Consider the following 26,230-nt stretch of genomic DNA (forward strand, 5'->3'; position numbering starts at 1 on the left):
ATAATTAATCTAGAATTAATTTAGAGATCAAAAGTATGACTAATTAAATATGGGCTCTTGTATTTATATAGTGTGGACTAATGCTTATTTGGAATGGGCTAGGCTTGTATGGAAAGTCCATGGATACTCCATGGAGCTTTAACCCATGGATCTCATGGAAATGAAAAGACATGGGTATTAGGGTTTACATGGATGTAACCCTAATCCACCACACTATATAAAGGAGGCTTTGGTTCTTGAAATTGCACAAGTTGATGTGTGTAAACTAAGAGGGCCGATTTCAAGAAGTTTGTGACTATTCTCTCAAGTTTCCAAGTTTGTGGTGATTTGTGACTTCCATTTGAGGCATCCACATTATTGGTGCTAGGCTCTCAAACCCCAAGCAATCAACTACTACTACAAGGTAAGTAATTCTACTATTTTTATTTGATTCAAGTACCACATGTCATGCTAGTTAGGATAAGAACCTTGGAAAAATAATTATTTGCATGTATCTTAGTCAAACATAGATCCAAGGTTTCTAGGGTTGCATGTACACCATAGGAGTGTTAGAATGCTGAAAACCCATCAAAACTCTCATATGGGCCCAATGGGCCAAAAAATTCTTTTTTGGGCTATCAAATTCTCGGTATGCATACAAGACCAATTCTAAATCTATCCTTCACTCTCATTCTCGGTTTATAAAAAAAATGTAACTAATCTAAATAAGTGACACCTCATCTTTAACTAGAGGTCTTCCAAGCTAATTACATCACATGTATCTAAGTCCCTACATCTTAATCTCCCATGTATTAACCACTTTGATCCTCTCTCCTCCTTCCTCTCTATTTACGGTCGAGAATCACTCCTCACCACCACTCTCACTTCAACTTGAAACACATACTATAATCCCTCTCATATTTCTCCAAGAACATCAAGAAAATCCCACCCATCCACTTCAAATTTCGTGTATGTGCTTGTGTGAGATCAAGGACTCCCCATCAAAAATCTATTCATTTTGGTAAGCTACTTCTCATCAAAGTATTTAACTTCATGTTCATGATAAACTTACTTCTCTTAACACTCCATTTCATGATCCATGTTCCTTAGAAACCCCATAAGTTCGAGATCTACTCAAAGGAGTTTGCTAAGACCGAAAACTCCTCCAATCTTCTTCCAAAACCGATCCATCAACCCCAAAGTGAGTTCATACCCCCTATTTTCGGTTTTTACTATGTTTTGGGGGAGAATACAAGTTTCTTGTGTAGTTCTATGTGTTTATGCATTATTATGTGTGTTTTCCATGTTATATGTTGTGCTTATGAGTTGGAACTTCATAGATTTCGAAAGATCTACTAAAATATGGTGATATTTGTAAACTAAAACACTTTATGCAACTTATTATGAAGATGAAAGGATTAAAACATGTTAAGGATGTTGGAAACTAAGTAAAATCGTGTAAAAGACCAAAAATTTACAAAGTAAACAAAAAGTGAGGATCTTTTGTCAACTCAAGGTTTTTAAGAGGACTAAAAGAGTCATTTTTAAATAAAAGTGGGTCTTTATGATATTCATGGTTTTAAAAGGGCCAAAAGAGTAAATTTTCACAAAAAGGGCCTCAAATTGGGCCTTCACGGTTTCATGGGCTAAACTTGTAAAATTTTAGGCTTTTGTGAGTTAAATTGTCATTTTAAACAAATTTGAACCAAAAATGTAAATTTTATTAAACTTGGGCCGAAAATGTCAACTTTCATAAATTTGGGCCGAAGATGATAAATTCTAACAAAAGTGGGCTAAAAATGTTATTTTATTTCAAACAAGCCCTAAAATGTAAACTTTTGGTCTTAGGGACCTAAAGTGTCATTTTTACCCAAAATGTGCCTAAATTGTAAATTATTGGTTTTATGGACCAAAAATATCATTTTTACAAAAAGTGGGCATTTTAAGTCATTTTGGTAAACAATTTAGTTTAAATAACCAATGTAATAACAAACGGCCTAAATACGTCATTTACATCTTCTAATTCAGCCGGAATACACCTTACTTGCTTATTGGGCCTTAGTAGCCCATTTGCATGTTTAAGTGGGCCTGGAATACACACTGCATGTTTATTGGGCCCTTGTGGTTCAATTACATGTTTATTGGGCCTGGAATATACATTACATGTTGTTTAGGCCTTTGTGGCCCATTTACATGCTTGTTGGGTCTAATAAACTAAAAACATACACGGAAACAATATACACTGTGCAAATTCAATATTCGCGTAAATTCAGTCAAGACTCTTGTGAGACATTTCGTTTGTTTGCACCTATCTAGTGTACAACCGTAGCCTGTAGTTATAACCAGAGTCTCTTGGAGGGAGAGCAAGAGTTTGTGTATAGATCTATACGGGGTTGACACCCTACACCTGAGCTGTTCGCTACAGTTAGTGTCACAACTAGCATTTTTAGCTAGGAGATTTTATTTTCATGTAAACATCAGCCATTTCAAGACATGTACTCTAAGTGAATATCATGCTATATGCTAAAATGAAATCATCCATTTGAATCCAAACTCCTAAGTGAAGTTCAAAACCTAATACAATACATTCCATATATGTTCAACTATGGGTTAAAAACCCTAAAGATCCCGGTTCAAGCTTATTATGGACTAGGATCCTCTTATTGGGCCTAATGGGCTAGTAAACTTTCAATTTGGCTATTTTGGGCCAAGAAACCCAATTTGGGCTCTAATTGGACCCACATCCATGAAACTAAAGTATTTTGGGTCATGTGGGCCTAGAATAATTCATTTCATCCCTAATGGGCCATGATGGGCCGTGAATGGTTTCATAAGCCCTAATGGGCCGTAAACTATATTCATGAGCTTCATTGGGCCGTAAACCCTTTTACCTTATCACTATTGGGTCGTGAACCCTCATAAGGGCCCAATGGGCCGAAAACCATCAACATGGAGCTCATAATATCAAAATCAAGCAAGTAAGGCCCAAACTATTTCCTATTTTCTTTTCTTCTCCCTTATTCTCGGCCAAACTATGTAAAAAAAGAGAGAAAGAAAGGGAGATATAATAAGAGGATTTAAACCATGACACCTCAATGTTGCATGGTGGTCATCCATGCACAATAACCACCATACAACAAGGTAAATCCCATATTTCTATGCAAGGTTTTCTCTCTCCCTCTCTCCTCTTCAAACTCTCGGCCATAAGGCCTCCCCACCATCACTCTTCATTTCCAAACTCAACATTTCTCTCATCTTTTTCTCTCAAAACTCAAGAAAATCCTCTCATACTTCCCTTCCAAAAATCGTGAGTGTGTGTGGGTGTTCAAGAGTTCCACACCAAAGATCCCAACTTGGTAAGTTCTTGTTTAACTTTATGGTTTAACTTTAAGATTTCACTAAAAATCTCTCCTTAAACCACTCTCATTTCATGATCATACTTTTAAAACTCCTTAGAATTCGAAGATCTCCTCTCAAGAACACTTCAAGGGCCGAGATCTCCTCATTTTCTCACCAAAAACCGAAAACTTCAAAGCAAAGTGAGTTCATACCCCCTATTTTCGATTTTTACTTTGTTTTGGGGGAGAATACAAGTTGTTTTGTGTAGATCTATGTGTGTATGCATGATTTGGTGTGTTTTTCTAGTTATATATATGTGTTTATGTGTTAAAAACTTCTTGAACTTAAAGCTCTACTAAAAGATGATGTTATTGGTATGACATAACACTTATTTCAACTCATCTTACAAGAAAAAGGTTTTAAATATATCTAGATTACTTGAAGCTAAGAAAAACCTTATGAAAAGGGGCTAAAAACGACAAAAGTGACAAAGTATGGGTTATTTATGTAACTCTCGGCTAGTAAGGGGTTCAAAAAGAATTTTTTTGCTAAATGATGGCTAAACTCGACATTTGAGACCTTATAGGGACCAAAAATGTAATTATTTTCATAAATGGGCCTAATTTGGGCTTCTCACGGTTTTAGGCCCAAAAATTAAAAATTGTAATTTTTGGTCTTTTGTGGGAAAAATTGTCATTTTCAAGAAAGTTGTGTCAAAAATGTAAATTTTTGATAAAAAGGGGTCAAAGTTGCGAAATTATGAACATTTGGGCCAAAAGATGACATTTTCTATAAATGGGTCGAAAATGTATATTTTCACAAAAATCAAGCCAAAAATGATATTTTTGACAAGAATGAGTTAAAAATGTTATTTTTACAAAAACTAGCCTTAAATAAAAGTTTTGTCCAAAATGGGGCCTAAAATGTTATTTTTACTAAAATTGAGCCTTAATTGTAAATTTTTGGCTTAATGGGCCAAGGATGTCATTTTACAAAAAGTGAGCTTTTTTATGCTATTTTAGTAAATAATTGAGCTAATACTAGCAAAATAATAACAAACGGGCAAATTTTTACCATTCTCAGGTTATTGGGCCTTAGTGGCCCATTAATATGCTTGATAGGTCCTGAATACTATTTATTTGTTTATTGGGCCTCACTGACCCATTAACATGCGCGGCGGACCTTGGATACTATTTGCGTGCTATTTGGGCTTGTAAATACCTTACATGTGAAATGGGCCTTAGTTGTCATTTTACATATATTTTGGGCCCATGTTATATAACTTCATTCCTTTCGGGCCTAAAAATGACTTACATGCTTAGTGATGCCTTAGTCGCTCACTTACATGGTTCATTGGGCCTGGAATGAGTTTTATAAGTTTCTCTTCGCGTAAATTCGATTAAGGATCTAGTGAGACGTGTCGATTGACACCTATTAAGTGTACGATCGTAGCATGTAGTTATAACCAAAGTCTCTTGGAGGGAGAGCGGGGGTTTGTGTATAGATCTATACGGGGATGACACTCCACACCTGAGCTGTTCGCTACAGTTAGACTACACCAGTCTAGGGTGACGAAAACCTTATTCTATTTTCCGTCCGCGTTCACAAACGCCAAGACAGGCGATATTGTCATTATTTAGTATGGTTATGACGGCTCACTTAGAGGAATTAACATTATGAAATTGACGGGAGACCATTCTTTTTCTTCTTTTACAGGCAACATAGGGTTGTCTGGGGGCATTTTCTTCACATTCTCTTCATTCACTTTTGGCATTCTATTAAACAATAACACACATGCATTAATACTAGATCGGACACAAACACACTAAACTATTTTAAGAAAATACAGGATTTTCTTGTGATTACAAGGTTATACAAATCATTTTCTCAAACATGCTTATGAACTCACCAACATTTTTATGTTGACCTTTTTAAATTAACTTGTATTATCAGGAAACCGTTGAAGCAGGTTGGGCTGAACAATCTAATGGATGTTTTGTTGTATTTTGTTTCATCACACTTTAACTATTTTGGCATGTAATATTTAAACACAATACTCGATGTAAACAATGTATGTTGTTATATTACATGTGTGATGATGATGATGTTATGTTTCAATTATATACTATGTGATGATATTACAAGGATGAAGCCACACGCAAGCCCCCGGACGTTTATGCCATCTGGTTCGGGGGTGTGACAGTTAGACTAGGTCAGTCTAGGGTGACAAACCTTACCTTAAACAAGTCGGCGTCTGAAAAACGTCATGACATGCGGATCAGTCATTATTAAGTATGGTTATAACGACTCACATAGAGAATAACTCCATTATAAATTTACGGAATACACATACCACTTTGATGATACAAAAACATACATACATTGATACTCGGTATTAGGGTTTTAAGACCACAACATTTTTAAAGTCAGAAAATATCGGATTTTCTGGGAAAACTTACATTATACATTACCTTCTACTTACAACGAAAACGTAGGATTCTCTAGAATACTCTCTATATACATTTTCCAAACAGAAAACACACATGCTTTAATACAAGATTTGATACAAAGCGTTCAAACCACTTATTTCTTTTACAGAAAATATCGGATTTTCTGGTGTTTACAAAGTGATACAAACTTTTCATACAAATATGCTTATGAACTCACCAACATTAAATATGTTGACCATTTTCAAAATAACTTGTATTCTCAAAAAATCGTTAATCAGGTTGGCATTCAAGAACTCATGGATTTAGATGTATTTTTGCTATCATCGTACGCTTATACTTTGGGAATGTAATTTTGTAAACCAAAACATTGATGTAAACAATGATAGTTGTATTATTGTATGTGTGATGATGATGGTGTCGTGATTCAATTATATGCAATGTGATGGTATTACAAGATGAAGTCACCAAACCCCCGGACGTTTCCGCCGTTTCTCCGGTTCGGGGGTGTGACATATCAACTCAAGCTTCTCTGATTTTAGTGGATGACCCGTCTTCACGAAAGTAACTCTTTTCTGTTTACCGAATACGCATGGTTCACAAAAGTCGATTGTCACATTCTTCAGCTGTGGGATCCTGTCCTTTGAAGAAAGCATCTTCATTCCCTTCGCACTCATATGGCCAAGTCTTTGGTGCCATAAAGTAGAGGACTCCCCCATCTCCAACAGTTGCATTTGCTTCTCCTGAGGTCAACTCCACCATATATAGAGTTCCATTCTTCTTTCCTTGAGCAATGACCAAGTTCCCTTTGATAACCTTCCAATTATTTTTTCCAAACTTTACATCATGTCCCTCTTCATCCAGCTATCCCACTGAGATCAACATTTTATTCAGATGAGGAATGTATTTCACATCCTTCAAAATCCATGCAGTACCCATTGGAGTTTTTAAAGCTACATCTCAAATGCTAGTGATCTTCAGAAGTTTACCATCTGCTAGACGAACAATACCGCTATAAGGTTTGAGATTTCTCATGATTTCTTTATTGTGGCAAGCGTGAAACGATGCTCCGGAATCCATAACCCAAGACTCGACTGAATTTTATACACAACAAATCAGAGCATCATCATAGTCTCCAACCACATTCATCTCCTTCTTGCCATTATCTGCATGAGGTTTAGGACATTTATTTTTGAAATGTCCTATTTCACTTCAGTTCTAGAAGACAATTTCTTTTCTGCTTCTTGACTGTCCTCTCTTCCTTGACTTTGATCTTTTTCTTCCTTATCCACCTATGTTTTGTTTCCTACCCCCTCTCTTTCGTATTGGGTAAACTGGTGGAACCTTCTCCTGAATTCCTTCTCCGAACATCTTCGCCAAGAATCAGATCTCCGATGCTTTCGAATGTGAGTTTCGTAGTTCCTGAAGAACTACTGACTGTAGTGACTGTTCCATCCCAGCTTTCGGACAATGAAGATAATAATAATAAAGCATGGACTTTGTCTTCAAATTTAATTTCTACAGATCCTAACCTGGATATTATCGAGTTGAACTCGTTGACATGGTCAGTCACAGACACTCCTTCATTTATCTGCGTTTTTCCCAATTGCCTGATTAAGAAACCTTGTTTGTTGCGGATGGCTTTTCGTACATGTTGGACAACGCCTTTATCAATCCAAACGTGGTCTTCTCATTGATGATGTTATTCGCGACATTCTTCGCCAGTGATAATATGGCAATGACTTGATCCAACGCTTGGTTGCATCCTTGAATGTAATGGGTAAAACTCAAAGCATAACCATATCTCTCGTGACCCTTAGAATATTTAAGTAATAGACTATCTTTATAACTTCATCGATATGCTATCCTTCCCATAAAATGGTGTCTCTTTTAGCAAATTGAGAAACTACCCTTTCAGCTCGAAGTTGGCGTTAGACGGGATTGTCGGTCACACAATGCCTGATCTGTTATCTTCTCGGATTCGGTTGTATTACTCCATAGTCATATCTGCAATGTTAGCCATGTCTTCTAAGTCGCTTTTGTCTCATTCGATTTTAGTTTCGGTTTTGGAATCTGGTTTTGGATCGGTCTTATCTGATTCGTATATTTGATGATGATCCCCTGGTCATATACTGATGAAACAAAACAAAAATAAACACGTAAAACGAACAAAAACGAAATAAAAATAAAAATGAAAACATGTAACTACAACGTGGCAATAGATTCACCACGTCGTGGTACCTAAAAATTTAGAAAACAAAAATTATCTTTCTATGGATTCAACCCCACAAAAAGGATAGATTAACTAATGACACTATTTTTTACTAAAATTAAGTCGTTCCTCGATAACGGTGCCAAAAAACTTGATATGTATTTCTGATACTATTAGTTTTAATATTTATAATTACACTTACTCACAACTAGACTGCTACACAACTAGACAAATGTACCTATTAGTTTGACAACATAAGAATGACAAGTACGGGTTATCGAACACTAGGAAAATGGGTATGATTCTAATAAAAACAATTGGTACCAATTAAGCTAGAGAAATACTATAAATTGAGGGGTTTTTCTGAATTTATAGTTCAGAAACTACAATTATCAACTTAAAACAGTTTATAGCCAATAGTTACTCAAACTAAAATGAAGAAAACAGATAAGGAATTAAATCAAGTTTTAAAGAGTACTTCCGTTTAGCTTCGACTCACTTCTCCCCTATGGTTGATTTTTTTAATAGTATAATGAACTTGTTAGTTGTTTACCCAGGTCTAATGTGACTAGTTATCTTAATCGGATTTCCTAGTGCTAACAAATAATGAACGACTAATAAGATGATCATACAATTAGTAAACACACATTTGATTAAATATATTCGGGCTATGAATGATATGATCTAATGATTTCTTATCTGTGCTCAATACAATCAATCAAGCACATAACATAGATATCTAATGCTCTCTATCACAATCAAAGTTATCAATTGATATTACCTAACCCTAAGATTTGTTCAATATCTAGATCTAACAATTTAATGATCATAAACAGTTAAAACACAAGTTAATATAAATGGAGTGATCATCCAATTACACATAACTCATAGATAGGCAGTAAAAATCATAACATTAACATGCAAGGTAAATGATCTATCAAACACAAGTAATAACCAAGCTAAATAAATCCCATATCATCGAAATCAACACATAGTATCGAGGTTTGTCTCCACCAAACAAAAATAAAGGGTTATTAGCACATAACTAAAACAGAAAAATAGCTAAGAACGATGTAAACTTCACTAAACATGATTAAGTAAAGCAAACCGAATGATTAACGTGTTCTTCGTCTCTCGATCTCTTCAAATCTCGCTCTTCAATCGTTCTCTAGCCGCCTTAGGGTTTCTAAGGGTTCTTTTGTCGTAATTAGTCGCAGAAAACCACACCTCTCTCTCATAGAATGATTTAGAACCTATTACATAGTGTTTCCATAAATCGCGTAACCACGCCGTGACATATGTCTTGCCACGCCGTGGTGGGCATTCCTTCATGTAACCTCTAAACAATCCATACAGTTCATCTGAGAAACTTCTTTTTCTTGACACACAACAAAAAAGTACCCTTTAGCGACGACAAAAAATCGTCACAATTGATGCCACATGTCGTCACTATTACCTTGTAGCTAATACTCCTTTGTTGTCGCAAATAACGTCGTCTCTAATGCTAGTCGTCGCTAAAAGGTCACTGTCATCCCTATTGTCGTCGTCTCTATTACCTTTCCGGTCACCGATCAGAGGTTTTTCCGGCTACTCTTCCCGGAATCAGTTGTCGTCGCAATTGGTCAATATCGTCCCTAAAGGCGTTGCTGCTATTATTTATTTATTTATTTATTTTTGAAAAACAATTTATTTATGATATTAGTTTGTATATATTATAAAATGCAGCTTTAATAAAAATACATACCACATTAGATCATGGTAGGTACTTTTTGTACGTTTTTCTTCTTTGATGGTCGGTTCCGGTTCCTTAGCTTCCAACTTATCATTTTAGCTCCTTTTTGTCTCGAACATGTTTTTGCTGCTAAAAAACATAATTTAAACAAATTAAGTACCATTATCTTTAAATAAGACCAAATATAGCTAGAAATACCAAGATATCGTCTAAAATATATAACTAAATATGATGATATAAGGATTCTAGACTTAAAATATATGCATCACACTAATATCCTTGTTTTATATTTTTAGTCATGTTATCTTTTGTTTTAATTTTGTAAATACATGATACTTAAAAGTCATCCGTATGCGAGAAAGAGATATTAAAAAGCCGTCGTATGGTGTTTGTTTCAATTCTTATAGTCCTCGACCTTAAATCTTCGAGGATGAAAACATCACTTCCATTGAGTTTATCAGAATCTGTTAATGTTTAGGGTTTAAGATTACGTGTTAAAAAAAGTCATGGTGCTGATGTTAAAAGTAAGTATTGGCCGATGACTTATATATCCGAGAGAAAGATGCACAAACAATTATTTCACTTGATGTGGCTACTCCATTAAGATTGTTAATTTTGTTCTTTTATATTTTGGGAGGTTACTGGTTAGTTTTGTTAAGCAATGGATAGGTATCTGAAAAAAAATCATCTTTTGGGTTGGTATTTGTAATGAATGGTTCCCGAAACATGAAAATTTGTTGAGGATAATTGTCAAATATTTCATTTTTCTTATTTTTTTGGTACTGATATATTTTTAATTAATTTTATTAACACCTATGAAAGGGACTATATAATTATTTTCGATGCGAGGTTGACCATTATATCATATAGTTTATTTTTCAAAATCTGCCCCTGATCTCTACAAATGGAATAATACAATTTGTTAAGCATTAAAATATCAAAATATATACGAATAATCTATGAAAATAATAAATACAAAAGTATAAGTAATAATCAATATGAATCAAGAAAAATGAGCATATTTAAAATATTTAACTTAATATTTTGTTGGGTTATAATAAACATAATTTCCTATTTAAAGTTTGAGTAAATTACACGAATGGTCCTATGGTTTGGGGTAATTTGCACGTTTGGCCCCTAACTTATTTTTTAACTCGAAAGGTTTTTACTGTTTGTTTTTGTTGCGCGTTTGGTCCCTGTCTTACCTAAAAATACTATATTTCTATTGATTTTATAATTTATTTAAATAAACACCCCCAACCCCAACTTTACTTCCACCTCACCTTACCTTACCTTATTTACCCCATCTTATTTAAATAAATTAAAAAATTAAAATAGTATTTTTAAGTAAGACAGAGACCAAACACATAACAAAACCAAACTTTAAGTATCTTCCAAATTAAAAAAATAAATTAGAGATGAAACGTGTAACAAAGCATTCGTGTAATTTACTCTTAAAAGTTTAAAACATTTTTTTTTAATTACAATAATGTAAAAACACAATACAGTCCACTCAAGATACTGCCGAAAGAAAGTGGAACTAACATAAAAATGTCGTACATGAATAGACTTAATCAATATTGGCAGGCTTTGGGCCCACATATTTAAGTAAAGTTAAACTACGCCCACTTGGCGTATAATAATTCCAGCTCTCCATCTCTATAAATCAACTTTAAAACTTTCACATTAATCAACCAATAAAAAAAATGACAAGCCAAGTTGAAAGTATACTAGAGCCATGGCACGATCTGACCGGAAAGGTGGTGTTCGTGACCGGAGCATCATCTGGAATTGGCAAAGAATTCTGTCTTGATTTAGCTAGAGCTGGTTGCAAGATAATCGCTTCTGCTCGGCGGATTGATTTACTCAAATCCCTGTGTGATGAAATCAATAGAATGGACATTTCTTCTGGATCTGAATCTCAATCTGTACCTGAAGCAGTACCCATTCGGGCTTTTGCAGTGCAGCTGGATGTCAGTGCGGATGAGGCCACCATCAAGGCGGCAGTAAAAAAGGCATGGGACGCATTTGGGCGTATTGATTCTTTGATAAACAATGCTGGAATCTCAGGTTAGTTTCTAGATACTATTTGGTTAGAGTGTTTATATATCATTTCACTATTATTAGTAATGATTTGAAAAACTAAACGCAATTGTAAACTACCTTTAACAAATACATGATGAAGATAAACTGACTAATGGTGGATTACAACGGAAAAGTAACGAGATAAAATAATATTTTGATCAAACACTAATTAACATAATTTTTTTTAGTCTTTAAATTTTAATATTATGTTTTTTAATATATTTAATCTATATATTTATCTACAAATTTTTAATATTTAATCTTCATTTTTTTTTTTTGAATTTTCGATCTTTAATTTTTAATCTATTATAAGTGAGTTATCTTTCACGTGGTTCAAAATAATATTTTAATCTTATACCATATTAATCTAATAAAACTTGTTTAACTCAAAATATATTATAATATTTAATCATTGATACCAACTGAATAGAATAGTATGATGTAACCTATTTTAATAATTCATAGAATATATATATATATATATATATATATATATATATATATATATATATAGAGAGAGAGAGAGAGAGAGAGAGAGAGAGAGAGAGAAATTAGTATGTGTTATTATTGAAACATTTCAAGTAGATCATAATTCTTGATTTTTTTATTTTGTATAGATATACATCTATATTGATATAATTTTTTTTTCATATAAACATATTTTTTTTCATATAAGATACAAATTTTATATCTATTAATTATCAACTCTTATCATATATATGAATAAAGTATGTATCATATTTTTATTACAATACAATTGTTATACAAATATGAATTAAATATGTGCTTAATTTTTATTAAAGTTTTAGTATCATACATGTGAGTAATATTATCATTGAGATGTAAATAACTTAATAATATGTATCTTAATAACATATGAAATGTTTTGAAAAGTGGATTTACTAATTATTCACATATGAGTAACAAATAAATTATAACAAAACTTTTATACATGTTTTATTCACATGTAAATATAACACATACAACACGTAACACGTGTCAAGAGATAAATGATAAATGCTTTATTTGTTATTTTTTAATATCCAAAATAATAGAAATAAAAAATAAATCATTTTTCTACTGAAATATAATGGAATAGTCTTCATAATAAACGTTATTAGTAATATTTTATATGTATTGTTATAATTTTAAAATATTGTTCATTGTAATATTTCAATATTAAATTACATATATATTTGTATAAAAAATATTTTATTAGAATATTCAGAAGGTGATTCTTTTTTTTACATGTGACGTGTTTAATCGATTTGACAAGAATTGCTCATGCTTGCCTGTTACATAAATTGATAAAAAAAAAACATACATGTTAAAATGAAACATTTTGTAACTAAATTCGCACAAAGTTTTCATAATTTGTGTAATTTAAAAGCATTAATTGAGATGTAAATTGTTAACTGTAAAATGCAACCCCTACCTTTACGTAAGATCTTAAACTATGGTAGTTATATAGTTATTTATCGAATGGCCATCGATTATACATGTAGGTGAACCTCGTAACCCACTGGAATTTGAAGAGGAAAAATGGAACTATATCTATAGGACAAACCTAACAGGGTCATGGTTGGTGGCAAAGCATGTTTGTAAGTACATGCGTGATGCTAAATGTGGTGGTTCAGTGATCAACATATCATCGATTGCGGGTACTAATCGTGTTTTTCTGCCCGGAGGAGTGGCATATGCGTCTTCAAAGGCAGCCGTTAATACCATGACAAAGGTAATATTACAATTTCATCACATCTTGTAGACTGCATTTGTTACACGTGTCATGATTATAATTTGTTATTGTATGAATGATATGGTTACAAAACAAAATTAATATGCGATCAAAACAATCAAAAATCTAAAAAGAAATTTACAGTCGTAAAACGAACCAAACGAACATGAACGCAGCTTGTTCATGTTCGTTCGTTTAAGGTAGCCGAACAAATGAACGAACACGAACGGATAAACGAACAAGATTTATTGTTCATGTTCGTTCGTTTAACAAATCACATTGTTCATGTTCGCTTGTTTATGTTCGTGAACATGCTAAACGAACAAACATAAACAAACAAAGATAAACAAACATAATTGAACATAAATGAACATCTAATATAATAATATAATCAAACACAATTAAACATATATGAACATAAAATCAACTTATATGAACAAACATAAGTAAACAACATAAACGAACGTTCACGAACATAATTGAACAAACGAGACCATTGTTCATGTTCGTTCGTTTAAATAAACGAACGAGAATTTGTGTTCATGTTCATTCATTTATTAAATAAACGAGCATAAACGAACTTCCTGTCGAACGGTTCACGAACAGTTCACTGAACGTTCAGTTCGTTTACAGCTCTAGTCGTAATCGTTAGAGTTTGATCAAATTATCGAGTGGTTTTAATGATTGTGTTGAATATGTTCCTAATTTTATCAAAATCAGTGATGGATTAATACGAAACATAACAATCCTTCGTTTTTCTTTTAAATTCAAACAATCTTGTTGTCCGGGGGCGGACTTAGGGGGTCAATGATGGCACCGACAACCCCAGACTTTTCCGGTCGCAGTGAAAAAAATTTCGAAAATTTTTGAAAATTTTATTTTTTCTACTACCCTGCAACCCCTACTGTGAAATCCTGCGTCCGCCCCTGTTGTTGTCGCTTTACCTTACGCCACAATGTAAACACTAAAGACCTTCCTTTTTTCTTACTAATTTTGCACATTCCACATATACGTATGTCAGTGTGATATATCTAAGCACTACTACTAAATATGAAACAATTGAGTGTTTGTATGTGTAAAAATGCAAACATCGGAAAACCTGTATGTGTTGTTCATCCTTTTTAGTGCTAAACCTTTCATGGAGGCACTTAAAATGATGTTTAACTAGGGTCCCCTTCACAAAACACAAATACAAATAGAATACTTTCAAATTAAGAAACCAAAACAATACAGAAAATAAAGAACTTCAATTTAAAAATCAAATATAGTGCATCTACATGAAATACGATGAATAAATTATCACTTTTCTCGAAAATTTAATATAATAATAAACAATTTTTTGTTGTATGAACGATGTATTTAAATTCTATCATGTATGGCCAATCAAAATAAAAAAAATAGATAAAAATTCATTTAATTCCATGGAAAATCTGTCACGGATTTGGATAAAATGACGGATGTGAGTATTTAGATTATTTCAAAAGTTGTTGATGAATTAAAAAATTATTTTAGAAACTTAATTTTAGAGACGAACTAGCGATAAAAGATATTATTTTAAAGACAAATTAATGGTAGATTTAAATAATATTAAATGTCATTGTTAATATGTTACTGATATCATAAAACTTTACGATAGATTTGCCGCATATTGTAATATGTCGTTAATTCACAAAAAAAAGTCCGTTTTATGGCAGTGTATGCATAAATAAGTGCCGATGTCGGGTCTATAAAGAATCTCTTTGAAGTTTTAAATTTTCATATGATAGTCCTATAATAAAACATGATTGCATCTATCATCTAAAATCTCAATTTGTTGCAATACTTAGGAGAAACAAAAACTTAGTAGCATGAATAAATATATATATATATATATATATATATATATATATATATATATATATATATATATATATTTAACCAAAAGATATAATGACAACAGGTGATGGCAATGGAATTGGGAACCGACAACATAAGAGTGAACTGCATAAACCCTGGAATTTTCAGAACTGAGATCACCGAAGGACTAGTAGATAAGACATGGTTCAACAATGTGGTTTTGAAGACAATTCCTTTGAAAACCCTTGGCACGATTAATCCAGCCTTGACATCTCTTGCACGATATTTGATCCATGATTCTTCGTTATATGTTACAGGAAGTTGTTTTATTGCGGATGCTGGTACCAGCTTGGCAACAATTCCTATTTTCTCATCACTTTAAATTAACATTTTTCCCAACTCTTGTAAAATGTATGTTCTAAGTTGGATTATGTCATAATTTTGCAACAAACTATTTTTAATGTTCTCATTATCACTTTTCATTTGTTTGAGACCGTAAAAACTACCATCTTTTTTTACAAAAAACCCTTAAGACATGATATAAATGGTTTTGTCGGCATTGAGTGTTTACTGCTTATAATTAGACATGTGGTGTTTATGGTAGTCCCATGTGAACACACCCGCGAGGATATTGAGCTTGAAAATAAGAAACATAAATATCTATGACATACTTCTTTGACATAAAACAACATATTTTATATATTTATATTTAAAGACAAAAGTTAAATATATATTAAAACATTACATTATTTAAAAAAAAAAGAAATAAACATATGCAAATGTTTATTTTTCTTCTTCAAAACATCCTAGAATGTCTTCAATAGGCTAATAAGAGCATAGTAGGTAGACTTTTATTCGGAATAGAATTCTATTGCAAATCTCATGACTTTCGAGGGTGTTTTATCATTCATTGCCTCAATTTGTTCCCATTTGCTATGTTGGTTGGATTGAAGTAATCTCTGTTATCTATCATCAACCTGGTGTAATTCATCAGTTTTTCATTACACGATTTCGAAAACAAAACCACATTGTGCTTATAATCTTTATTGGGAATTGTGTTAGTTGACATAATGAAAGAGGGATGAAACGACAGAGATAGAGCGAGAGGGATACAAAACAAAGATGAAGATGATATAGAAACGGGTAGAACGGATTAACTTAAAGGGGGTAAGGAAAATCAATTTAAACAGAAGATGGTCCTTAAAGCAACCCAACGGTCTCGTATTAAGTAAATGGCTTACACAAATAATAGTTAACTAGAAAAGTTTCCCCCCGCAACGCGGGGGTTAGAAGGTATTCCATTGTAAAAAATGTTATTGATTAAGTATTTAAAACAGATTGTTAAGTTGGTCATGCTTGCAACATAGGTTCCGCATGTAACTGCCATGCATTCAGGTCTTTCTCCTCTCCATACCTTCTCAAATTGTTGCTATGGTCAACCTGATACTTTGTAGTAGTAGTTTTGTCACATGACACCATCAAATGCAACAAATGAGATGATTTTATTTTTTATAATACAATACAATACAATACAAGACATACGATATACATGAAAAATGTTTCAGCTAAGAAACAAATCATTCAATCAAGTCAAACTTCATCCATATCAAAGTAACACATAAACCAAAGAAGGCTTTCAGCCACCCTCTTCAGTTGCTTTTGTAACACCAATGGTAAAATTTAGACAACCCTGCCTTCACATATCAGAGTCTGATATTTTGTCACAGATCCAAGTTGTAGTCATTGCACCAGAGACCAACAAATTGTTGTCAACATGATGTGCTTCAATATGAAAGTAAAATATCAGACCTGTTTATTTAATAAATATCAAATTCCAAGGTGTGTAAATCAATATTAGAAATTACCTTTGACTCGCATTTGCTGCATAAATCAAATATGAAAGTGAAAAATAAGAAATTATCAATGCCTCTACAATTGCAAACCCAAACGACATCCACCATCTAGAATAAAGTAAGAAAAACATGGGATTATCAACCTTCTATAATAGTATAAAAGTATAGAACTATTTTTAAGAGAATGTGAGTAAACATACATATAACCCTTTATTTTCTTGTTAGCATCCAACCCTTCTTTCCGTAGCTTGACCAATGAAGGAAGAACATATCAAAGTACCTGATCCCATAATCACTCTATAATTAGCTTAAATATATGAAATCAAATTCAATTTCTATAAAATCAAGAATCACAATCAACCTGCATAACAATAGATGCTGCAATTTGGGGATTGATTCCAAGTTGGAATAGGGAAAGCTTAAGTTCTGGTGCCAGCTCACCAAGCTCCTCTGTCATTTAAGACAATGAAATTATAAGTACAATAAGAAATGAAAAGAAAAGATAATGATGATTGAAATTAAAATATCATTAACATACCAACTGAACCGAGACAAAACTAAGGTAATTCTCTGGTACCAATCTTCTATCAAAACCAGGAAGAGGAATAAAATATCCTACACGACTAATTACAAGTAATGCAGCAGTAACAAATAATCTCCTTATCTCACTCTTGAAAAATGATTCAGCAGCATTATTGATGACCGAACCTACGCGTGCAAAAATAAGGAATCTGTTTTCATATTTTGGTTTTTGTTGTGATTTCTCAGGATTATATGAACTAACTTCAAACTCGTGTTCAGAATTTTGCTCGATTTGTTCATGACTTAGAGACTCTGCAGATGCTGAATGGATTCTCATATGGCTTATTTTGGGCTGATTGTATGTGAACATTGGTGAATTGTGGCATGCACTTGAATGAAAATGTTTTGTCGAAATTACAAAATGTCTTTTGTAAAGTTCCGAATTCATGGTCTTAAGGGAAAATCTTTTTCTATCATATGGTACATGCCATAACTGGAGGCTACGTGCATGTCTGCCTGTTCATCAGAAGAAAAAAAAAGCATATTACACCCATAAGAATAAGATAAAATTTTGATTTAAACTCAATAGTTGGATAAGTGTAGAATTATGTTTAATAAGTAGTTTATTTTGATTGCAAAAGTCAGCAAATCCTAATCATATTCAATTTTCCCACTCACTAGAAAGCTGAGAACTTATGCAGCACTTTATAAACCCCATGAGTAATCTTCAACATTTGTTGATGATGAAAATGCTCAGACAATTATCCTAAGTTCTTACGATCCTAAAAATTTGATCGTCGTCATATAAATTTGAAGTTAAATAGAGTCTCTACTCGGGATAAGTCTTCTATTCATACCACTTACCCAAGACAATTCACATAAATTCAAGAACACAATGATAAAACAAAATTCGATTAAGAAATAGGAATTATCATAATTACCTGATACGCGTAATCCAAGTTGTGGAGAAAAGTAATTGGCAGATAGCTAATTAACGTCGCTAAAACATGGGTTGATACTCTGCATTTGCAAATTCTTTGAAATGTAAACCCTAGTCCTTATAAACAGTCTAGTAATAGCTATACGGGAATAGATGGAAATTTTCATTCATCATAAAAAAACCCCTTTACTCTCATCATAACAAAAATAAAAAATTCCATGTACCCAGAAGAATACCTTGGGGAAAACGATAAAAAAGGCAGAATCAAATAGACAAACCACCTAAAATCGGTGTATACAAAAATATTTGGGGAAATGGAAATCTTATCTTGAATAAGAAGTCAAATGGATCATAAAAAATTAAATCAAAATCATACTTTGAAAACGATTAATAGAGACAATTGAAAGTATCATCAAGAAAAGAAATTTTTTCTTATGTTACCTGACACACAAGATCTCCAAGTCCCAAGATACGTTCACCATCTGTCACCACAATAAGTTTGAGTACTCCTCTTAGGCCAGTTCTTGAGTACGTCAATAAACAGAAGAACCTGAAGCTCCTGTGGTGAAATAAGTTCTGTAATCTTAATCTATAACCAACCCAAATAGACTTTAACACACAGATGACCAAATCAAGGAAAAAAATGTCGTAAATAAAGAGACAGAAGAACCTGAAGCCTTTTGGTTATGATTTCAAGCATAAGCAAGCAAAAGAAGATGTGGATGACTTGTAATCGAGGAGAGATGGAACCTGAGTCGGTGGAAGAAAATAAGAACAAAGCGGTGAGAAGAAGAGTAGGCAGAGTGAGGCAGTGGAGGAGACATCAACATAGGTAGTGGCGGTCGGTGGAAAATACCCAGCATACCCACCGGTCAACCTATTGGCGTCGTAGCATCTTAGGAGGGTGCGCAACCATAATCTGTCGCGAGGAGGTGGAAAGAAGATGGAGGTTGAAGAACCCGAACACAACAGGAAGAAAACATGTGCGCAACATGGTCATGATTCCACCAAAGATTCCCAATTTTCCAGGCGGTTCCACCCAACAATTCCAATAACCTCAAAAATTGCAGCACCCCATAAAAGATTAGCCGGTAAAAGGATTGAAAGCCGATCAACAGCAACACTCCAGCCATATGCACAAAAGAAGATGAGACGGAGGGGCGATGTTCTTGACGATACGTTTTACAAAACCGCTTGATTTCATTGGACGATAAAGACGGTGGTCAGCAAGGCGGTGGAACCGCTAAAATCAAAAGGGGAAGTCGGTTCGAGGGAGCCAGGAAGAAACTAAGGTCACAGACGAAAAAAAAAAGCAAAGTGTCAAAAGTCCAAAAATAGAAAAGTTTGGTGGCCAAAGTATGAAAAGGCAAAAAGGTACTGTAGGTAAGGCTCCCCACAATTAAGTGTATATATAATGATTCTAATGTTTTCATTCAATCAATGTGTTTACACTCTTTGAATGATGTAGTCATCAAAACGCCTCATCCAAACTGAAAATTGTAGACGCAGATGTAACATTCTGTTTAAAATAAAACAAGTAAAAAAATAAATAATAAAATAAATAAATAATAAGCTCTAAGACCGTGAGATGTATTTTATATTTTATTTTGTTTTAGCCCTAAACCCGTAATAATTTATCAGTGTTATCCATAAGGAGTTAAATTATATAATTTCCAGTTTTGAGATCTATGTTGTAACATTAGGACTTCAAATGTAAAGAAATTCATGAATCCAGGTCTGTTTGGTAAATTGTGGATCTGATTTGAAAAGGATTAGAAGGGGAAGGTTCGAAAGTGAAAAATCGTCATAAGTTAAAGTTGGAGACGGGTTAAGACCCGTCACCCCTCCCTTTCCTCTCGTTGCATACTTACCCGGAAAACCCTAACCCTAAAGATTATTTCCAGCCGCCGCCCTTGTTCCTCCTCATCTGTCAGTTGTGTAGCCGTCGTACCTCTTTGTTGTTGCACCTAACCGTCAAGCAGCCATCGCTTAACTGCTTTTGCTGCTGTCCCTTCCGGCAAGATCGTGGGTGACTTGAGGCTTAGCATCGAGATCAGAGGTCGTGGCTGCTTAGAACCGCTTCTCCTTCCTGTTTTCTTTTCTATTCCGTTTCAGCTCCAGCCGACGTCCGTCGCCGCCCATGCGGCCGTGGGTCGAAGGCACCAATGTCGGCCCATTAGTTTTGGTTATCTGCTAGTAGAGGGATGCCATAGGAACTGTATATATAGCCATGTAGGATAGACCGAGGACTCTTGATATAAGACCTCTTACATGTTCCTTGTTTGGTTGTGGTTCTAGAGTAGGATCACCTGTCCGAGTGACTATCTCACCTCTGAGTATATACGGCCATGCATTCATTGGATTGTTGATATTTAGTATGCTGCTATGCTATAGTGATATGTTAGATCTGTTTCCTGGTATTGAGTATGTTGCTTTGTGGTAATAACCCGTAGAAATGTATGTTATATGTGCTTGCTGGTTATCATCTATGGAGTGCCCTTAGGGACTGTCGGTGGTCATATAGGATAGCCAGAGAACTCTTGGTCTAGGCTCTCTTCCCCGTTCATTGTTTGGTTGTGGCTCTAGAGTAGGACCATCTATTCGGGTGGCTCTAGAGTAGGACCGTATTTTGGTAAAATGTGACTGTATGTCACAAAATATTTTAAAGATCACAATATAGAAAAATATGATATCTCTAAATATTATTAAAAGAGAAACCTTATGACATCATCTTAAATAATTTGGACCATTAATTGTATTTCAATCTTATTTTTTCCACCCTTAGATCAAATTGTTGACATCATCTTCCCCATATGGAATGTATTTAATTCCAATAAATATTTTCCAATCGTCAAACAATAACTTACATTCGTTGAAATTGGATGTATTTAATTCCAACTAGATGAGGAGCCCCGCGTTGCGGGGATGGATCTAAACGGATATGATCATTTTTGGCATCTGGTGCTTCTTATGGATGGTTTCGAAGGATATTAAGATAGGCTTATGATTTTCGACCTTAGCTATCACATTCTCTTCAAACAACAATCCCCAGAATCTATCTCTAAGAAGTATAAATTCAGAATTTAATCCAACAACTATCTCTTGTGTTGTGTATTGATGTCTTCAACAGGTAAAATGGGACTGAAGTTGCAATGCCTGCAGAATTTATGTAAATATCGAAATTCTCATACACTTCAAAGTGTTTTTCAAATGCAGCAACTACTTCTCCTGTGAATTGAATGTAGTAATGATTAATGGAATTTATAAATTATTTGAGTAAGAAAAATGAAGAGTTTTTACTTTTTGGACCAAAAATGTTGCAAGGATCTCAATTGAGGACTAAAAATGAAAACAAACACAACATATACTCCCATCTCCATCTTAAACAACCTTTTTGGACAAAAAATGTTGCAAGGATCTCAATGAAGAGTTTTTACTTTTTACCTTTGTTACTGAAGAAAGGTTATTGAGATCCTTTGAGTAAGAAAAATGAAGAGTTTTTACCTTTCTTGAAAAGTATAAGTTTTTAAGCTATTTCACATGCAAAATGATCATTTTGTCGTTGGCCACGACACTTTTAGTTCCTTGAAGTACTGAACATAAAATACCTACATCGTGAACAGGGGATTTGAAAACCGAAAACAATATAAACCAAAATTGGTAACCGTAAATCTATAAAACAAAATAGACGTGAAGTGCAGTTACTAATTACTTACCCGGCTGCAGAGAGGGTCGATGTGGTCAATTGTAATTTGAATTAGATCCCCAGTTCAATTAAAACATAAATCCAAAATTAAAACTGCAAACATAATGAATGTTAGTTTCAACTCTGCACAGGTGTATTACTACGGATTTAGTAACCAAAAAAGACGATGAAAATAAATTAAAATTTAATAATGTGCTCACATGTGACAATTATTTCAAATTTTTCAATAGAGATATTATACACATAATGGGTGTTTCCATTGGCTTTCCTTGCAAATTACTACGAAATAAATTATATATGATAAAAGCTTATCTCCCAACAAAAAAAAAGTAAAAAAATGCTTGGTCTGAACAAAATAACACATTTACCATATTATTCCACTAAAGAAGAATCAAAATGAGTGACTTGATAATATCAGTAGTTCGGTGATGTCATTGCTTATTAAGTGTTTACCTGAGCTTTTTGTTTTGCTGACCGCTGCTAGAGACAGCCGGTTATACTCGGCAAGTGTAACTTTTTGAACATTTGTGACATCAGCTCCAAGTACTTTATTTACCACCAGTGATTTTTTTTGTTCCTATAAAATCTATTTTCATTATCATTTGAGTAACTGCATTTCATCATTGCTGATATGAAAATCCAAATAGACATACATTCCCTGTTTGCAATCATCGGTTGTAAGTCTTGGTTCCTCATGTCTTTAAGACCATGTATTGTACTCTTGTTATGGTACCTCATCTCCATGATTGTGTCATTAATTCTTTGCAGCCAACAACTGTTGATAAGCATTTTGTATTAAATCACAGATTTAGAATAGACAACAAAAACAAATTGCAGACGTGTGAAAAGGAACATAAAAAATAAAATACATGTTGATAAGAAAACGTGAAAAATAAAATATTGGTCCTGATGTTATTGAATCCAAGACGATATAATTTTTAAAATATTTAGTTTTTAATGTCTACCAGTTCAAATGTGTAAGTGCAACAACAAAGTCCACACCTTTAACAATAATTGACCTTTTCAATCGAATTGTTTTAAATGGCCTATTTTAATGTCAGAATCATTTTCACATCTGCTGAAATACAAAAAACAAAAAAGAAAGGTTAGTTTTCACATATTTACGATTTTAGGTCAGTTAAAATTAAAAAAACATAAGGCTTGTGAAAACTAATCATTAGAAACTTGTAAACTATATACTTACTTCTTCTCCATCTAAGAAAGTTCGGTCTTTGTCTATCTTTAAGGTATGTCAGCTTCAGCATATACTCCCAAATCATGTGTCGCTCCTCGATCGCTTCACATGTTTAACAGCCCCAGAAGCTAAAATTACCTGTGTGACAGATAAAAAGAGTAGAAACTTATATTTTTACATCATACTATATTAATAACTTGACAGCCCAACTATACTAAAATGGTTTGTAGAAAGATTAATGTTTGAGTTGGATACCATTCTGTGAGCTTCATAGTGGGTTGAAATGCAATCTTAAATATCTTTCTTTGTTATCTTCCGGATGTTTTCAGCAGGTCCAAGAATGGTCTTTCCAAGGGGGGTGTATTGGAAAGCAGTAGAATGCAAATGATCAAAGATTACTTCTTCGGTTTGTGCTCTAACCTGAAATAACATATACATTCAGTAAAACAGCTGATACATGATTATCCTATAGCTGTAGTTGGAACTGAGTGCTGATTCTAATCTTAGCCTACAAACCAAAATGAATCAAGGCAAATAAGAATGCAAACACACAAACCTCTTCCATCTTTCGTAGAATAACACCACGCTGACGATTGATCAATGTTTCATCAAAAGTCGAGTTCTGCAATATATCTGAGCAACACCATTGTTCTCTTCCGTCTCAAATTACGACCCTGCATCAATCCATACCCCAACGATAGCCTTCTGGGAGGCTAGATTAGAGTCGGTGGCAACACGGAGACAGTTAGGAAGAGTGAGTTTGTGCAATTTCTACAATGTAGTAACATGTGAAATCTATTTGGGAGTTTCTTTCATGGCGTTCATATGACAGTTGCATTAGAATACACATACAGACAATACATCAAACAGCTTGTGCGCAAGAAACCAAAGAAATTCAAGAAAAATGTGATATTACCTTGGGCAAAAAAATTGATTCTCAGACAGTTTGTCGTTCATCTACTTCAACATCATAAAGCATCATATGTGGAGATATAATGAAAATACTAAAAAAAAAAAAAAACAGTCGGCCAAATCTGTGGTGTACAGAACTCAACTAAGCTGCCATAGAGAAGATTCACCTGATTGAAGGAATCAACAACTGAAAATCAAGGATCATAGATGAAAACTCAAGAAAAATAGGGAAGAAGCGACAACCTTCTATGAATCGACCCTTCAGGTGGAAAATCTTACCGGCGATGGCTTCATACAGAAAGTTAATTGACGAATGGAAGCTTAATGAGATGGATCCAACAATGGAGTGTTGAGATTTTGGAAATTGGTTAACATCCTTTCAATTCCACCAACGTAGTTGCTAGTGCCTTCGATACCCTCGGTGAACTGGTTGAAGGTCGGAGAATGGAATGGTGGCGGAGGTGCATAGCTAACAAATAGAAACACAGATGCAAGGAAAGGCGATAGAGATGACCGAAGAAGATATCGCTGGCATCTATAGGTCGAGTGAAGAAACTGGAAAAATCAGTGGAAAGCATCGACAACAAAAAAGAGACACCACCGCCACTGTAGCTTGCTGATTGCTTAAGGAAGCGGTAGGTTATAGTGTGGTGAATGGTAAAGGAAGTCGCAAGGAGTCGGAATCGAGTCGGTAACTCTAAAACTTCTGGCGGTGGAAGAAAGAAGCTTCTCTAAGGTGATGGAAGCGGTGACTTGCAACAGAGAAGAGGAAATTATCAGAACAAAAATGGCGGTGGGGGATTTAGATCCTGAAGTGCTATACATGGTGGCAACATCTGAGGAGAACATGTGGCTTCTCTTAGCAGGTGATTGGAAGAGAAGGGCGGTGATAATCGGTCCTGCTTTAATTTCAAGCCACGTAAAAAGCTATTTATAAAACAATTAATTAATAAATAAATACAGTAAATTCCCCTTGACCAGGATGTATTATGAAAAGCCAATAAAAGAAAGGTGAACATATACAAACAGGTAAAGACGTGGACCATAATTGTCAAAAAAACCAACAGCTTACAGAATTGAATATACACAAATAAACAGATGACCAATTTTGTCAAACTCCTTAGTAACTTTACTGTCCATCTTTAATATCTATATATAATAAAAGCTTTTCATATTTTCAATCTTGAATTTTCGGTTATTTTAATATGATCAATTTTAAAAGCATATTACTAACAAATCATTTCAATCAAGGCATTAATATCAACCATTAATATAAATCCGTTTATATTAGTAAACCATTAATATAAAATCTATTTTTATTAGGAAATCATTAATACCAAAAAATCATATTCAAATTATCACATACATATACGATTCATCCTTGAATCCGCGACTCACACTTATTTTCGATCATTTCTTTTCTTCAAACCTTCTCCTACAACATCATTCTTATCGCTTATAACTTACATCATCATTCTCTGCTTCAAACATTCGCTCTTGTGTACTAGAAGGTCAGTACCTTCTTTCGTTTTTTATATTTTTTTCGATTATTTTTTTGTTCCTATATCAAATATATGTATTCATATATTTCGATTTTCTTTGTCACAAATTACATGAAATCAGTTAACTACTTTTCTGAAACTTTTCAAATAAACAGAAAAAGATATTATGTACCTTTAACAAAACAGAAATAAACTATCTTAGGAACTGACATTAATTACGAAAATGTTACTTTTA

The 26,230-nt window shown here is 33.7% G+C and overlaps 1 protein-coding gene, 1 long non-coding RNA gene and 1 pseudogene across 3 annotated transcripts; 1 reads left to right on the top strand and 2 right to left on the bottom strand.

Moving 5' to 3' along the window:
* Positions 1-11,395: 11,395 nt before the first annotated feature.
* LOC145167784 (uncharacterized) lies at positions 11,396-15,847 on the top strand. The gene is made up of 3 exons (XM_079087036.1): positions 11,396-11,779; positions 13,300-13,529; positions 15,469-15,847. Exons 1-3 carry the CDS (start codon positions 11,416-11,418, stop codon positions 15,745-15,747), a joined length of 873 nt encoding a protein of 290 aa, XP_078943162.1. The 5' UTR covers positions 11,396-11,415; the 3' UTR covers positions 15,748-15,847.
* Positions 15,848-16,848: 1,001 nt separating this feature from the next.
* LOC145167785 (uncharacterized) lies at positions 16,849-18,766 on the bottom strand (annotated as a pseudogene). Its single transcript, XR_013741430.1, has 6 exons — positions 18,682-18,766; positions 17,757-18,256; positions 17,580-17,668; positions 17,419-17,498; positions 17,231-17,326; positions 16,849-17,147 (listed from the first exon to the last, which is right to left on the bottom strand). The product of XR_013741430.1 is annotated as an uncharacterized LOC145167785 (transcript).
* Positions 18,767-22,294: 3,528 nt separating this feature from the next.
* On the bottom strand, positions 22,295-25,382 carry LOC145167786 (uncharacterized). Its single transcript, XR_013741431.1, has 8 exons — positions 24,498-25,382; positions 24,138-24,294; positions 23,837-24,001; positions 23,591-23,719; positions 23,389-23,464; positions 23,040-23,161; positions 22,840-22,963; positions 22,295-22,479 (listed from the first exon to the last, which is right to left on the bottom strand). It is a non-coding gene; the product is annotated as an uncharacterized LOC145167786 (long non-coding RNA).
* Positions 25,383-26,230: the final 848 nt, after the last annotated feature.

The sequence above is a fragment of the Lactuca virosa genome, chromosome 3 (genome assembly GCF_052849685.1).
Source record: "Lactuca virosa cultivar CGN04683 chromosome 3, Lactuca_virosa_CGN04683_v6, whole genome shotgun sequence".
Taxonomy (NCBI): Eukaryota; Viridiplantae; Streptophyta; class Magnoliopsida; order Asterales; family Asteraceae; genus Lactuca; species Lactuca virosa.